Source organism: Macrobrachium nipponense, chromosome 2, assembly GCF_015104395.2.
Source record: "Macrobrachium nipponense isolate FS-2020 chromosome 2, ASM1510439v2, whole genome shotgun sequence".
NCBI classification, from domain to species: domain Eukaryota; kingdom Metazoa; phylum Arthropoda; class Malacostraca; order Decapoda; family Palaemonidae; genus Macrobrachium; species Macrobrachium nipponense.
In genome coordinates this window covers 23986542-24003862 of record NC_087201.1, presented here as the reverse complement: position 1 = coordinate 24003862, position 17321 = coordinate 23986542, and the positions used below count along the sequence as shown (strand labels likewise).

At 41.8% G+C, this 17321-nt stretch overlaps 1 protein-coding gene across 1 annotated transcript; it reads left to right on the top strand.

The window, feature by feature from the left end:
• Positions 1–920: 920 nt before the first annotated feature.
• Positions 921–1907, top strand: LOC135221139 (uncharacterized). Its single transcript, XM_064258963.1, has one exon. The coding sequence runs from the start codon at positions 921–923 to the stop codon at positions 1905–1907; it is 987 nt and encodes a 328-aa protein (XP_064115033.1).
• Positions 1908–17321: the final 15414 nt, after the last annotated feature.

Genomic DNA, 17321 nt, shown 5'->3' with positions numbered 1-17321 from the left:
GGAAAGTATAGCCTAGAGATTGATAATTTATAACGTTACTATTATTATCATTATTGGTATTATTATCATTTTCTCAATGAAAATGCCAAATTTGCCTCAAAGAAGAAGCTTATGAAGCTTATACAGTTTTTTTACTCGTCCGCATCTCAGAGATCAAAGGAGGCAAACTAACCACTTTGCCAAATGAGTAAAGTACCTAATTATATTCCTCGCAGTTTCTCGACTGTATTCCTCAGAGATCATAATACGAGGCAAACTACCACAAGGTATTATTATCATTTTCTCAATGAAAAAGTGGCCAAAATTTATTGCCCTCAAATAAGAAGCTTAACGAAGCTTATACAGTTTTTTTACTCGACCGCATCTCAGAGATCAAAGGAGGCAAACTACCACTTTGCCAAATGAGTAAAGTACCTAATTATATTCCTCGCAGTTTCTCGACCGTATCTCAGAGATCAAACGAGGCAAACTACCACAAGGTGAGTTATAGAAAATTGTATGTATATAAGTACCGCACGAACCAAGAGTCGTCACGTCACTTAAGTCTTCATTGCTCTGTGCTCTATTCTTCAACGTTCCAAAGCCATAATGCCGCCTGTTTTGTCCGTTCGTGGAAAGGAGAAATTCGTTGACAACGGCACGACATACGTTTTCGATAAGGTTTCAAAAGACGGCGAAACGCAGTTCTGGCGTTGTGATCAACGTTCTTTCTGCAAGGCGCGTATTCATGTTCACCAAGGACGAATAACCAAGCGTATTGGTGCCCATACACACCTCGGAGACGCAGCCAAAGTTGAAGTGATGACAGCCTGACGGACTTGAGAAATCGTGCCGTTCAAACAACGCAAGACCAAACCGCACAAGTGATAGCCGCAGCCACCGAAAATTTATCGCAAGCTGGACAAGGTGCTCTGCCGAACATGCCCAACTTGAAACGGATGGTACAGAGGAAGAGAGTTGCTACCCTGGCCGCCCCTCCGAACCCGCTTTCGTTAGCCGACCTCGCCATACCTCTGGAGTACACGCACTATGAAAAGCATCCTGGTGTTTTTGAGGATTTTTTGTTATTCGATAGTGGTGCTGCCGCTGGTGATGAACGAATGTTGATATTTTCCACAGAACGGAATTTACGTGTTCTTCGTCAGTGTCGTCAGTGGCAAATGGATGGAACTTTTGACATAACGCCACTCTTTTTCAGCCAACTCTATTCTATCCATGGATCGTACTTAGGCCGCACACACCCTCTAGTGTACGCCCTACTACCGAACAAACGGCAAGGAACTTACGAGACTTTGTTCCGGGAGCTGAATCATCTTACCAATGGTGAAGCTGCCCCTCAGTCGATCATCACAGATTTCGAGATGGCTGCCATTCGCGCCTCCAACGTCGTTTTCCCGCACGCTGAAAACAGGGGTTGCTTTTTTCACCTCGCCCAGAGTGTTCATCGTCGAATACAGCGCGAAGGCTTCAAACAGCGGTACGAGAACGACGCTGATTTTGCGCTGCAGTGCCGCACCATCCCAGCTCTAGCCTTTGTCCCGTCTGATGACGTATCTGATGTTTTCGAGGAGCTCAGCCAACACCTTCCAGATGTTTTCCAGCCAGTGTTGGACTATTTTGAGGACACTTATATAGGACGTCCGAATCGCCGTGGATTAAGACGTGCTCCTACATTTCCAATTGAATTGTGGAATGTACATGACCGTGTCATAAATGGTGAAGACCGCACCAACAATGTTGTCGAGGCATGGCATCGTTCTGTCCAAGTCACACTGGGTGAAATTCGGCCTTCGATATGGAAATTCATTAAAGGACTTACTCGATCGCAAAAACTTAGAGACACTGAAATTGAAGGACTCTTGGCTGGAAATCCTCCCCCCGACGTCGCCCCCGATATGAACTTTTAAATGAGAGAATCGAAACTATCGTGAATGATTATCGTAATAGAGATAACATGGACTATCTACGAGGACTAGCACACAACTTTTGAAGAGACAGCACGATCTGTTGGAGTATCAGTTTTTGTATCTGTGCAGAATCAGTAATCAGTTTTTGTACACGTTTCTTCAATAATTAGGTATCATTTGTTATTACATATAATCTAATGTATCATACGGTATGAATCATGTTTTAGATATTATACAGTGTTCAAATGAAGTTTCATGATTAAATGTTTCAAAACAATCTTTCTTTATTTTTGCCTATTTTTGCCTTTGATCTCTGATATACGGTCGAGTGAAAAAAACTGCGAGGATTACTTTACTCATTTGGCAAACTGTCTGACCACACTAACCCAACTTGAGGTAGTTTGCCTCCTTTAATCTCTGAATAGATGCGGTCGAGTAAAAAACTGCGTAAGCTTTGTATTAGCTTCTTCATTTTGAGGCAAATTGGGTTTTTTCATTGACAAAATGATAATAATACTAACGTGCTAAATTATCAATCTCTAGGCTATACTTTCCTATTATCCTATTCCTAATTTAATATACCCTGTGCATGTTTGCCAGCTTTTACATTGGCGGCGAAATGGTCAACGGCGAAAAGGTTGGCGGCGAACTGTCGCCGCGGCGAACTGGCTCTGCGGCGAACTGGCACGCGGCGAACTGTCCGCGGCGAACTGTCGCGCGGCGAACTGGCGGCGGCGAACTGGCGTAGACCCATGCAGAACATGGGGGCTCCTCCACCACTTCAGGGGCGCCACCCCTAAAGGGGTGGAGGATACTGTGAACAAAAAATAATTTAGAACGTCAATTTAACACAATTTTAAACCAATTCTATTGCAAATATTAAAAACATAAAAACTCGAAATTATAGGAAGTGAATTTAGGAAAATTAAAACTAAAATATCAAACATTTTGGTAGATCTAAGCCCTTATACCGCAGCAAACTAGACTGTGGCAGTTGACGTTTTTCTATTCAGTTTTTACCTCCTGAACAAGAATTTAAAGTAATATTTTTTTGGACGGCTATAATTAATCTGTAATTTACCTTTGAATTCTATCCTACAGTTAGGGGGGGCCGATGGGAAAGCGGGGTTATGGGTGGGGTAAAACACTTTGTGGATGGTTTTGCCGTGTTATTGTTATTTCCTCTTATGACATTTGAAATACAAGCTGAAATAAAGTGATAAATAAACCGATAATGGAGCCGTTACAAAGCCAAAAGCCACCTATTACTACTGCTATTACGACGCCGAATCCTACTGCGCATGCGCCATGTTGTAGAAAACTAAGGAGAGCTTTTGTTTCAGTCACAGACTCCTGATACACTTCTAAGCTTGCCTTTCCTTTAAGGGGGGTTACTGGGGAGGTAACACGTTTTTCTAGGTTAGGTTAGTATCATAACCTATGTTACACTCCCTGCTGGTTACGTATCCCACACCCCCTACCAGAATTCAAATATGGCGGTTTGTTTGCATTTCTTGGCCCCGAACCAAAACTTCGAAGATTGTTCAGTCAAAATAGACTGCAGCAGTTGACGTTTTCCTATCCTATTTTACTTACTGTACAAGAGTTTAAGGTAATATTTTGCCGGTCGCCTGTAGCTAATCTGTTACTTACCTGTGAACTCTGTACATCGTTACATCGCACTCCTTGTAGCGTCATGTAGTCTTCAAAAGTAAATTACGGTTTAATTACAGTCGGCCGAATAAATATTACTTTAAATTCTTGTTCAGTAAGTAAAATAACATAGGAAAACGTCAACTGCCATAGTCTACTTTACAGCGGAACGAGGGCTTAGAATTACAAAAAAAAATAAAAATTACATACCTGTTGCTGAAGGGAGCAGCTTTATCATGCATGAAGCTTCACCATTGGAACAGGAAATAAAAAGTCAAAATAGCACCAAAAACATCCTGGAAAAGACAAAGCTTTAAAGCTGTGGGTAACTGCTAAATCTTCTAGATTTTGGGAGTTTATTCACTTTAGGTTAAGGGTAATCGCCCACAGAAATATTTATGTGTGTCGGGAATTTTCTCGACTTTTATTATATGATTCATGCCTGGATGTTCTGGGCAGATGACAAGGCCTTGAGGAGGTGCGCACTCTAAAACTCTTAGGGTGAGATCCAATAAAGTTTGGTCAACATAAGTTTTTTTACGAAAAAATAAACATTTAAATACATTAACAGTACACCGAAACTAAAGTTCCTAGCAGAATTCCACAGTACACGCAGTTTCGTACTGCTTTCACCAATTTAATACAATTACCTGAAAATTCTCATGGCCTTTGTATGTTGCAGCACATAGGATCTTTGATGTCACGTGCTTGTAAAGCACTAAGTCCACAACTGGAGAAAAATCTGCACAATACGAGACTCATTGACTCAATGTCACAAACATATAACTTTCTTGCACTGGCAGCTTTCTTTTGCTGCATAAATCGAGTCCCTCATCGCAGGAATGGCACATATATACGTGGATAAAGTTAACTTACTGTTAAGACGGAATTCGACCTAGCATGGCGATGGCTGGGAGTCGGAGAATTGACACACACACAAATTTTACGGTACTTACTCGGATCAGGGTTCTGGGCAGGAATGAAGCGTCGCTTCGCCCTTCTTTAAAAGAAACTTACGCTTTCCCGCGTGAACTACAGAATCCTTGTAATTCAGGCGGGAATCATCGATTATTTCGACATTACGTATATCACTAAATCCATTTTATTCTTGAATGTGAAAATATGACTGTTACGTTATTATTTAAGATCAAGGAATTGACTTAAAGTTCTGGCTGAAGGCCTTAATCTGCAAATTCTTTAATGGCTATGGAGTCCTTGGCTCCAAATCTATACATAGATAATTTATCTCGTACTAGTGATTAGCAAATTATATTTATTAATGAAAATTCATAACGTCTTCTTTTCTATACGACGCGCTCCCTCCCCGCCATGCCTTTAGGAATTGCGTCATAAACTGTCGTGTATTGGACAGCTTTCTGTTCAATGAATCGCCCGCGAGATCCCTCAGTCTTGCCCCAATTTAACGCAACACTTGTGAAGTTAAATGGCGGGGATTTCGAATGATCAGTTCGAAATTCACGACATACTCCACACCCGAAGTATGGGGCGTTGAAATGTTGGACTATTCAGGAAAGACTGAGCTCGGGGGGGGGGGGGGGGGGGGGGGGGTTAACCACTCCTACATTACTCAGTCAGGCTCGCTGCGTAGCGCTCCACAGCGACTAACAGAGTACACCAAAAAAAAAACATGACATGTCAAAGAAATCATACATCAACATTACACCCGGGGTAATCAATGTCATATACAAATAAAACATCAATGGCAGATATATACATAAATGTACCCATACACATAAGGTAGACATGAATCAGCACAGAAACTTAATAGGCAATGGGCCTGCAATAAGATCAAAAGCATAAATGTAAAGTCACGATCAAGGAAACATGAATATACTCTCACAAGGCATTCTGCCTTCACTCAATCAATGGCATGAAAAATGAAAGAGAGATATATATACAACTTTGTATGCAACAATCATAGACTTTAGGCACTCGCCTCAAAATGCAATACAGCATGCAAGAGAAACTTCTATATTAAGCTCTTCATCTTCAATAATTTTCATGCAACACGCATCTTATTCTAGGCTACTCGCCTTCAATAATCAACAAGCATTAATCAGATACAGGCCATTTGCCTCTAAGGAAACAGATTACAACTGATTCAGTATATACTCTTTCACGGGACACATGCCCTCAAAACGCTTTCACTTCTCTACAAGTACTCTTATACATTTTTCGTAATTTACATTGAGGGTGGGGGCTACCTCTGCACAACGCTCAACTTGTTTGCACAAGAGGGGGCTCCCACTACCTTACGCTAACCCGACGCACTTCCATCCTCTGAGGATTCAACTCACCTACACTTACTTGGGTCCACCCTCCCTGCCTACCAGAAATAGGGACCTTCCTGTTTTCTTTTACTGTTTCTAGCCATAACTTATATATATTAAGCGCTTCATCAACTCACGCTGCTTAGCAGCAGCCTTTCTCAAAGGGCGTGCAGAACGTCTTGGTCTGCCTAACTGAACTTCAACGTCACTACCACTCGATACCTCAGTATCATTCACTTCAGCCCTCTCACTTACTGTATTGGTATCGCTCGATTCGTTACCAATATCGTCAGCATCTTTGTCACTCAAGACCTTTGTGGCTGGTTGTTCGGATGTTGCAGCCAGTGCCATCCCTTGGTCGTCCCCAGACGTCACAACATTTCCTGGAACACCTACTGCTGGGCTGTACGCTCCCTCGTCTCGGACCTCTTCGTTGCCGTCGTCGTCACGCACCATCTCCTCCGTCGCACCATCAACATCGTCATGCCGTTCGTCTCCAACGCCATCATCGTCATCTGAGGGGGCAATTTCCAGGGGAACCAAGTGGCTGACAGCACGCAGGGACTCAACATCTTTGAACAATACCTTGGCCGAACGCACGACGCCATCGTCGTCCGGGTAAGTCTCCACGACGCGTCCAAGGGGCCAAATTGCCCGCTTTTGATTTTCTTGCTTTACTAACACGATGTCTCCGGGGTGCAGCTTGGTGGGTTCCCCAGACTGACAATCGTGTCGGGCTCTTAGGGCACTCAGGTACTCCTTCCTCCACCTCTCTCAGAAGGCTTTCAAAGTGTCTGTTAGTTTAAGATATCGATCTCGTAGCCTCCGGGAGGTGAAGGTAGCATTAAGGTCTTCATCTGGCAAAACAGGTGCCATTAAATTGATTAAGTGACCTCGCACTAAATGAGAGGGGGTGAGGACCTCGTCCTCACACTTGTCACCGCCATACATCAACGGCCTATTATTCAATACCGCCTCCGCTTCCAAGGAGGGGCAGAAATCTAAATACGCGGCCATGGTGGCCATGCATGTCACGAGGAGTATATAGCTGGTCGCGTTTCGGTTTGTATGGCTGCGGTGTGGTCCACGCCGACTGCGGCAAATGGTTTCTGCAAGGTGATCCTTTCCTTCGGCAGGGGGGTTGGTGGTGGTTGTCTCATCAGCGGTTGGAATGCTAGCACGCATTCTGGACACTTTCGTACAACTTGCTTAGCAATTGACCTAAGGCCCGGCGTCCAGCATTTCTGTCGAAAAATCGCCATTAGCGTATTGACGTTACAATGGAGGTGCAAACAATGCAAATACTTTAAGTATGCTCTGACTAAGTGTCCCTTAGCAGGCAAAAGAATTAAATGTTTCATCTCTTCAATTTGGTACACTCGTCCCCTAGTGCAAATAAATTTGTCTACTATTATTAGACTTAATTGCCTCACAAAATTCAATATCTCACGAGGGGGTCTGACCTCACCCTCCAAATATGCATACACAGTAGGTAAATAGAACTTTTGTTCTAATAAGACAAGAACTCGAAAAGGATCCCTTTTCACTTTTGCAAACTTTAACACTAATTTGGTTACTCTAATCAAAATTCGGAACTCAACCTCCCTGAGTAGTAGTTCCCATATCCCTCCTGGGGGAATAGACCTTGTTTCTTCCCTCAGTTCCTGCACCGCCGCTACCACGGTTCTGATATTCGTTAGATCTTCCTCTTTGAAGGGAACAGGCTCTCCTGGGATTCCCAAGAACTCTGGACCTTGGCGCCAAAGAGGATTCTGCTGCAATTGCTGGATTGTTGCGCCCCTTGACAAGACATCAGCAGGATTCTGTTTGCTGGGCACATACTTCAATCTGAAATCACAAATCTGGCGGAGAAAAACAACTTCCGCCACACGGTTAGATATAAAGATATTTTTGTTGTCCTTGGCATCCGGGGAGGCCACCCATGCCAAGGCAACTTTGCTATCTGACCAGATACTAATCTCTTGCAGCTCTATTAGCCCTTTAATCGTTTTCGCTAGCCTACAACCTAGCCAGCAATTGCTAAAAGTTCTAATTTAGGGATGGTGATTTTGAGCATCCCTTTCTTTTCGGAGTGATTCTCATTTTGCTGGTGAGTAATCTTACGTTACTTTCTTTATCTCTGACATATGCTACAGCACCGTATGCCCTACTACTGGCATCGGTGAATATATGGAGTTCGGATCTTCTGACTCCTGCCGCTCTCGGAAATGTTAACTCACAGACTGATTTCAATTCTACTAGCAGTTCTCGCGCTTCTTTAGCCTTTTCCTTACATAACACGTCATCCCATCCAATCTCTTGTTCCCAAAGTTGTTGGAGAAACAGTTCCCCTAACAAATAAAGGACTGACTAGACCTAGCGGATCGTAAATTGATACTAGCAAAGATAGTACCCTACGCTTCGTAGGTACCCATCCCTCCCCCAATTCACGAATCCTCTCACTCTCTTTCACACACAGACGGTCGACGTCTCGAGCCCATCTCAGCCCGAGCACGCTCACATTCACAGGTTCTTTCCACTCTCGCTATCGAAGGCAATACTGTTTGTTGCCCACCCTTCTAACGGCATTCTGGCCCTATCCAAAATTGCGTGGACAGATTCTTGTTCCCTTTTCATCTCATCCAAACTGTCAAATGTACTGACATAGTTATCAACATAAAAGGACTTGCTTAATTCAAGTCTTCCTTCTAACTTAAAATGATGACTCAACACTTGTTGTAACAAAAAAGGGACATAGGCCGTGATTGCCGAACACCACGACTCTGAAAGCGAAGGTCAGCGCTCGACCTGCTACCTCTCGCCACAGGAATCTTGTATATTTGGCATCACGGGGATCTAACAGTACTCTATGAAATGCTTTGCTTATGTCTGCAAGCATGGCGTATTTATTAATTCGAAACTTTAGAAGCAAATTATAGGCCAACTCTACTAAATTAGGCCCAGGTAACAGGCATTCATTTAAGGATTTATTATTCTTAGCTTTGGATGAGGCATTGAATACGATTCTAAGGGGGGTCGTGCGGCTATCCTTTTTAATGCTGAAATGCGGCATGTAGTATCCTTCTATTTTTGGATCTTTTACTTCATATATAAATCCTGCCTCGAGATATTTGTCGATCACTCCCTGATATTGATCATAGTATTCCTTGTCTTTCTGAAATTTGGTTTGCAACGAATCCAGCTGTGCTACAGCATTTCTAAAGTTGGTTTCTGGCCTACCTTCTGAACGGAACGGCAAGCTAACCTGATATCCTTCAGGCTTCTTTGTTACACTCTGCGAAACCTTTCGTATGGCTTCCACTTCGCGGACAGTGTACTGCTCGGATGGGGCGATGCCTAAGGTATCTAAACGCCACCATTCATCAACATCAAATGCAATTGGTTCGCTCGCGACCCTACATACCCTGAGTGTTCTCACATGATCTATCTTGTGACCTTCTAATAACCACTGTGGCACTCTCCCATATGGCGACATGCCATTATGGGTCAGAAAAAGACTTATCCCATCTATCTTTTCTACTCCAATAATGAAATAATTAAAATAGACTGCACCCACAAGAATGTGCACGTTTCGTAACTTATTGCTCTTACTGTCAGGATCTGCTAACGTGACTCCCTTCCCCACTAGGTGTTGTCTTACTCTTACATAACCTGCGTTATGAATCGGGACGTCTACTTTCTCGAACAATTCTATTACCCATCTCTACCCGGCAACTCACTACGTCATACTGGCCACTGATTTCTTTTGAACCAAAGGGAGCAATGTTTAATGCCACTTTGCCTACCACTGGCAGGCCTAACTGCTTTGCAGTTTTAGCGGAGATAAAACTTCGTTGACTCCCAGTGTCCAAAAACAAGTGAACCCGTTTACTCCCCTGCTTATGACGGATCTCGGCCATGGCCGTTGGCAAAATCGTACAGGGAAGATCTACACTAGACGTTTGGGCTACTTTAGCACTCTTACACGGTTGTGATTCTACTTTCTCTTTGGGCGGACGGGGGTTTCTATCGTGTTGCCTGGTCGTCGCATTTACTACAGGGCGGGAGGTTGTAGCTTGACTGTTACTTAGTAAACTGGGATTACTTCGGGACGAAGTGGAGGGAACTGAATGTGCTTTTCTAAAGCTGCTATTATCACAAATACGAATTGGGGTTAGTGCATCTATCACTACGGTGACCTGACTGAAGGCAATTAAAAAACAGGCCCTTCCTTAGTAGAATGCGGCGTCTGGCAGCCACGTCACTTACTCGGCGGCATCCGTGAGGCGGGTGCCGTTCATTGCAATAGGGAAAAGAATTATTCTGCACAGGTTTCGTTTTGGGTCTAACGCTGACATCGTTATTCTTATCAGATTCTAATTTTTCGCCTCGCTGTAACGCGTCATCTTCCAACATGCGAATTATGAAGTCTATAGCTTCAAAAAATTCTTCTAAATTATAGTCACATTTTCTGAGGTGTTCGACCACCTTTCGATAGAGCTTACCTTCTGACAACTTCTGATTGATAAGGCTCATGACCATGCCATGGCCTATATCATTAGTACTGAGCCTCTTAATTTGCTCAATGATCACTGTTAACTCAAACCTGAACTTCTTCAGCTCTACGGGGTTCAACGAGGGTATGAATATGTTGGCAAGTTTTTGATGCAAGATCACAAGCGTTTGGTGTACATTACCATATTGCTTATCCAAGAGATCTAACGCTACCTGGTAATTCGCGGCGGTTACACTTAGGGATTTAACGATCCTAAGCGGATCCCTGCCCAGAGTCCCTAACAAGTAAATAAATTTGGACACGTCGTCCAAATCTGCCCTTCGATCCACGTGGATCGTGAACAATTCTCTGTAATAAGCATATTCCTGCACTTCCCCTTCAAAAGTGGGGAGAGGCAGTGGTTTCAATTTGGGGAGGGAAACATTCCCTGTCTGAGTGACTTTCAGTTTATCGATTCGATTCAACAAAAGGGTAGAAGCTCGCACAGCTTCTGCTAAGGTTTGCCTGATTCTGGCATCTAAGTTAGATTCTAACTTTACGACTTGACATTTGTACAGCTCTCGAAGCTGACCTTCTTCTTGTCTCAACTGTGTGACCAAATTTTGGTACACGCTCTCAGAATACGTTTCTACTAACGCACGCTGTGATTCGACGAGTAAGTCCGCGGTGAGACTCAGCGAAGCCTCGATGTGAACAATCATAGCCACTGCCATTTTGTATTATTTACTCTACTTCTTAGGGGGGGTTTTGCAAACTAGGAAATGGGGATTTTTCTTACGTTATGAAGACGGGGTGCAAAGACTAGTGACACGTGGGGTTAATTGCACATCGGAACAAGCTGAGCCTAGTTACTTTGTCTGTCTCTCTCTCTCCTGATTAATCTCATTAAACGATTGAGGAATGCGTTACGGATTTCTGAATCAAAATGGACTCCGTCCCTTTGTTTGCCTTCGCGGTAGGCACGAGAGTTCATAGGCAAGTGTCGGACTCCGTACCGACTTCTTTTGTAGCAGTATTTGGAGATTCTCACATTAAAGTTCTTCACCTTCTTGACATATTCAACAGAATTTACAGTAAAACGATTATCAGGGAGATACTCTCTGATCTCTGCGTCGCAGATAGCAATTATGTCACAAATTTTCCTCAAGCGTTCAATAAGAGTACGCAAATTATCCCACACGGCTTTGGGGTGATCGTTTGCTAGGTCGTTTCCTCCTACATACAACACGACCAACTCATACCGTCTCTGCCAGAATGATAGACTACTATCTAAAGTTGACTGACCAGACCTCCTGGCCTTCTATAGATCTCAATCTGGTTATCTGAACACTGTGGCAGATTCGGTGGGAGCTGATTGTGTCCTATCAGTGCTACCCTATAGACCATACTTTATTGAAATTTCCCTTCAAGCTCTAGAGCGCACTTGTCATCCGGTTCTCGAAGGACCAAATGTCGGGAATTTTCTCGACTTTTATTATATGATTCGTGCCCGGATGTTCTGGGCAGATGACAAGGCCTTGAGGAGGCGCGCACTCTAAAACTCTTAGGGTGAGATCCAATAAAATTTGGTCAACATAACAGTTTTATTACGAAAAAATAAACATTTAAATACATTAACAGTACACCGAAACTAAAGTTCCTAGCAGAATTCCACAGTACAAGCAGTTTCGTACTGCTTTCACCAATTTAATACAATTACCTGAAAATTCTCATGGCCTTTGTATGTTGCAGCACATAGGATCTTTGATGTCACGTGCTTGTAAAGCACTAAGTCCACAACTGGACGAAAAATCTGCACAATACGAGACCCATTGACTCAATGTCACAAACATATAACTTTCTTGCACTGGCAGCTTTCTTTTGCTGCATAAATCGAGTCCCTCATCGCAGGAATGGCACATATATACGTGGATAAAGTTAACTTACTGTTAAGACGGAATTCGACCTAGCATGGCGATGGCTGGGAGTCAGAGAATTGAGACACACACAAATTTTACGGTACTTACTCGAATCAAGGTTCTGGGCAGGAATGAAGCGTCGCTTCGCCCTTCTTTAAAAGAAACTTACGCTTTCCTGCGTGAACTACAGAATCCTTGTAATTCAGGCGGGAATCATCGATTATTTCGACATAATGTATATCACTAAATCCATTTTATTCTTGAATGTGAAATATGACTATTACGTTATTATTTAAGATCAAGGAATTGACTTTAAAGTTCTGGCTGAAGGCTGTAATCTGCAAATTCTTTAATGGCTATGGAGTCCTTGGCTCCAAATCTATACATAGATAATTCATCTCTTACTAGTGATTAGCAAATTATATTTATTAATGAGAATTCATAACGTCTTCTTTTCTATACGAAGCGCTCCCTCCCTGCCATGCCTTTAGGAATTGCGTCATAAACTGTCGTGTATTGGACAGCTTTCTGTTCAATGAATCGCCCGCGAGATCCCTCAGTCTTGCCCCAATTTAACGCAACATTTGTGAAGTTAAATGGCGGGGATTTCGAATGATCAGTTCGAAATTCACGCCAATAAGATGTGTATGAGACTAAATACGCAGCAAGAACCTAAATTCCACATAAATATACAATATTAGCGATAATACAGTAAAGCTGCAGAAGCCTGGGGTTTCTTACCTTGACCAAACGAAGTGACAACAGCCGATGGAAAACTCCAGCGCCAACTGTAGTCTAGTCGCGTGATAAACGGACTTTTCGTAAACACACCACAAGGACCAATAACGTTACGATAAATTAAAGAAGTTTTGAATACGCCACTTCCGAGGAAAATAGGATAACTAAGCAAACTCCCGTTAAAAGTTTACCACCCAAAATGACGTTACAGTGACACAGTTAAAGGTTTGACGGTTCAAAAACAAATGTCCGTTGAGTCGTTGACTCCGTTCTCGGACGATGTTGTCATTTACCAAGGACTCCGAAGTCTGAGCAGTATCTCGCTTCTTGGAACATGACCGAATGCGAGCTATGGACACCCTGGAAATCACTCATTTTGCATGTCCTATTTTCATCTCCTTCTCCCTTCGCTCACTTGTCTTTCATGGAAGTTTAAAATACATTACGTGATGAATAGATTTTCAAGAGCGTGACTCTTAATTTATTTAAATTTGTAGTATAAGCCTGTCGGATACTTCTTATCATCACTTTGATGAAATAACTTTTCATTCGCTGGGATATTTTGTCGTAGCTATATAGGATAATATATATATATATATATATATATATATATATATATATATATATATATATATATATATATATATATATATATATTATATTATATATATACACATATATATATATGTGTAAGTCTCATCGCTTGGCGATAGACTTTTGTGTTCTCCTTACGACTGTCATTCGTAAGTATTTCTGGTTCCTCTCATCTCCTTGGGATATCTTAGTAGAGTGGTTCTTTCTTAACTAAAGGAGATGATTCAAACAGACAAGTTGAACAAAGATCACAACTTTATTCTGTAACTCCATACTAGGAGATGCAGCTCGGTCGGGAAGACCGATATGTTTGATGGTTGGCGTGGAACTGCCATTCTAAAGCATCGCGTCGATAGCGGAACATTAGCTATCTCAGCAATTCATATAAAAACATACGTAGTCCGCCGGCTCGGAAGTTACAAGTTTCCGGCGTAGGTTAACAGGTCAACCGCTTCCCATGGAAGTTGTTGTTGCAAAGTTATCATAAAACATAAAATGTTGACAAAGCTCTGGGCTAGATCAGGCTACTGCAGACAGCGCTTAGCGTAATCTAGGTCTGCTTTGGTCACGTAGGACCCTCCTAATGCCATGACCTCAGGTCATGGTTTATATTTACAGATCTTGTAAATTTAATAAATGTATTTATTACATTAGGCTCGGACTGCTACCTATTCAAGCCTTGAATAAAAAAAAATTACTTTAAACATTGTTCATAGGAGCGTGTCGTAAACATACGTCTAGGTATAACATAATAAGTGATTAAATGCATAAAAAGGTTCTGTTACATACCCTTGTTGACTATTTCATAAACAAAGATAAATGCATGGAAAATATAGATCCATGTTTGGTAATAATAATGATTAGGTACCCAAAAACAATAAAAAGGTAAAAATCAAAAGATTAACATGTATACATGATTAATATGATAACAGGAACTACCTGTTAAGAATAATGGTTACTAAATAATGATTATAGCATGATCATGGATAATTGTTAAAGAGTACTTGACACTCTTTGTAATAGATAAATATAATTGTACAAATTCTGCAGAAAGGCAATATATAGGGCTGATATATTTTATTAGGTGCCTGAAAAATACCTTTAGGAATATATTAATGTATAATATTGGGCTATAATGCTTTATTAGGCGCCCTGGAGATACTTTAACTGTTCAAATGCAAAGGCTGTGAGTCTTTCTTGTCCTATTATTTTGCCAGCATACGGACCGCTTTTTCAACACACAACACAATTCCAGACAATTCCCTAGGCACAAACTGAAGTGGCCAGGTTCAGGCCCTTTTTTTTTTCCCTTTTTTAAACTCAAAACACGACTTGAGTTTAACGGGTACGTCATCTAGACGGGCCAATACGTTCCCTTGGAGATCCTTCTGTTTACGCCTCAGCCTACGCCAAGCAAAGATGTTGACGGCGATAACCAATATGGCCGTCACGCTGAACACGGCTAGCAGAATGTAGTAGCGAAGATTTTCTCCACCTGCATAAGTCGGTGACGCGTGGGTCATCTCAGCCAGTTGCGTCAAACGATGAGCCACTCGCGCGTTGTATGGAGAGGTAGTGACGGAATGATTGTGGATGCCCAAGTGTAGTTCGCAAAATACGCCTTCTCACGTATTATCGTGTTGACCCCTCTGACGTTTTGTAGTTTGTAGATGTCCCCGTACAACCATCGGCTGCTACGAAGATAGGGGCATGGGCGGTGGTACCGTCCGGACACACTACGTCGTATCCGGCTTTATCATAACGGATCCAGGAACCATTATTCATCCTGTAATTGAATTATTACCGTAAAGGGATAAAGTTTCCCCAGACAACCTTCGCTTGTATGAGAGAGCGAGCCGTTTAGCACTATGCTAACTCACATGAATCCGTTGATATAGGATAGAATTCAAAAGAGTCAGCTGTACAAATTTTATTATTCATGGCTTCTGAACAGTGAGTGAGTTTATCTAAGTCTTTAATGACTGTAAATGATTTCTTATCAGAAGAAAATCAGTACAGCCCCGTTAAATTGGATATTACTGATTTGAGTATTCGTCATGAAAGTAGGAAACGGTGCTATTTTGTATGATTGCCAAGCATCGGAAGAAGAATCAAAAGGAATTGTGATCATCATAAAATAATTTTCAACGCTGACTGATATTAGGCTATAATAGAACTCTACTTTATGGGCGTCTAATAAAGGAATATAACCTAGCTTCTCCCGTCCGTTTTCCAAAGTTAACGTCAGATCTTTAATAGGCATGAGGTGAGGAAATAACACACCCTCTGTGCTAACGTAATTGCTTCTACGTAATCTTTTGACTTTTCAATAAAATGTGATATTTTCACAGGAATGATCTATTTTCGACTATAGTAAGCTAAACGTAGCCAGCAAATGTTGAACTTCCATGACCTGATCGATATTATTTGATGTTTCATTAAACGATACTCATTATTTGATTGATCGAAGATAACTGGCTGCGAAGTTCAGATAAAGCCAATTCTGTTTTGTGTTGCAAAAAACTCAATTCTTTTATTTTGATTATTATCTTAAGGCGATTTGAGATTCCTAAGCCTAGATTCGCAACTGATCCTAAGATGTTTAGTCCAGCCAGAATAAGCGGGTTGCGGCGTTCAAGAGTATTGTGCCGCACAGACCACATCAGCAGGTCACGAGCGAGTTCTTCTGCCTCGGCGGTTTTATTTTGTATGTCATAAGACAACATTTCCGCACGCTTAGTGAGCTAGCGAAATCTCTGAGTTAGCATGAAAATTACGTTCGTGCATTTCCTTAAGGGGAAATAGCAAACCTCATCAGGTCATTCTTTAAGTTAAGGACGTCATCTTCAGGCAAGAAAATCGCATGCATATCTACTTCTATAACTAATATTACTTGACACGATGAATACATCATCTATTCTCTCGATAATCGAGCCATGATTAAATTCTATTTTCTTCCGTCCTAGCGCTCTTTCCATACAACAAAGATGTCTGAATACACAATATCACTCCTAACAATAACAGATTCATTTTTGAAACCTGCAATGAGTAAAACATATGTAATAACTCGCGTAAAGGAATAGGTTTACATACAATATGATTAATAGATATATATAAATTATTATACAAGTTTCATAAATACAACCATTTTATCCCTCACTCCATCTACCTTTCTTTAGATTCTGATATGTGCCAATGGGACTATTCTCACATCAGTGGGTTTGGATACATTTTGAACCCTAACTCTATTGGCCGTTAAATTTTCTAAAATGTTAAACGGGCCTTCAAACTTAGGTGTCAGTTTATAATTTAAACCTTTACGTACGTATACTTGTATGTATACCTGATCGCCCACGCATATGGTCTAGTTGGCTTAGCTATTTTATCATGATTTTTTTTCATTATTATTTGTGCTTCTTCTAGATTCTTACGAATTATATTATATCGACTTATGCTTGCATCCATAACATCCTTTAGAGGAGTTGATAAATTAGTTGTAGGCTTTAAGATGTGGAAAGGCGTTGGGCCGGGATACCGTACAGTGCCCTCGTGCGGTGTCATTTTAAATAGACACATGATACGAGTGATTAGTGTGGCTTATACCGCAGGTATGGCAATGTCCCAGTTGGGGTCTGCCCCCCCTAAGGTGACCCTTAAAATGTTTAAAACCTTACGATTTGCCCTTTCACTAGCCCATTAGACTCTGGGTGATAGATCATGGTAT

Excerpts from the sequence above, each read along its gene's own strand:
- LOC135221139 (XM_064258963.1), top strand. The coding sequence starts at position 921 with ATGCCCAACTTGAAACGGATGGTACAGAGGAAGAGAGTTGCTACCCTG.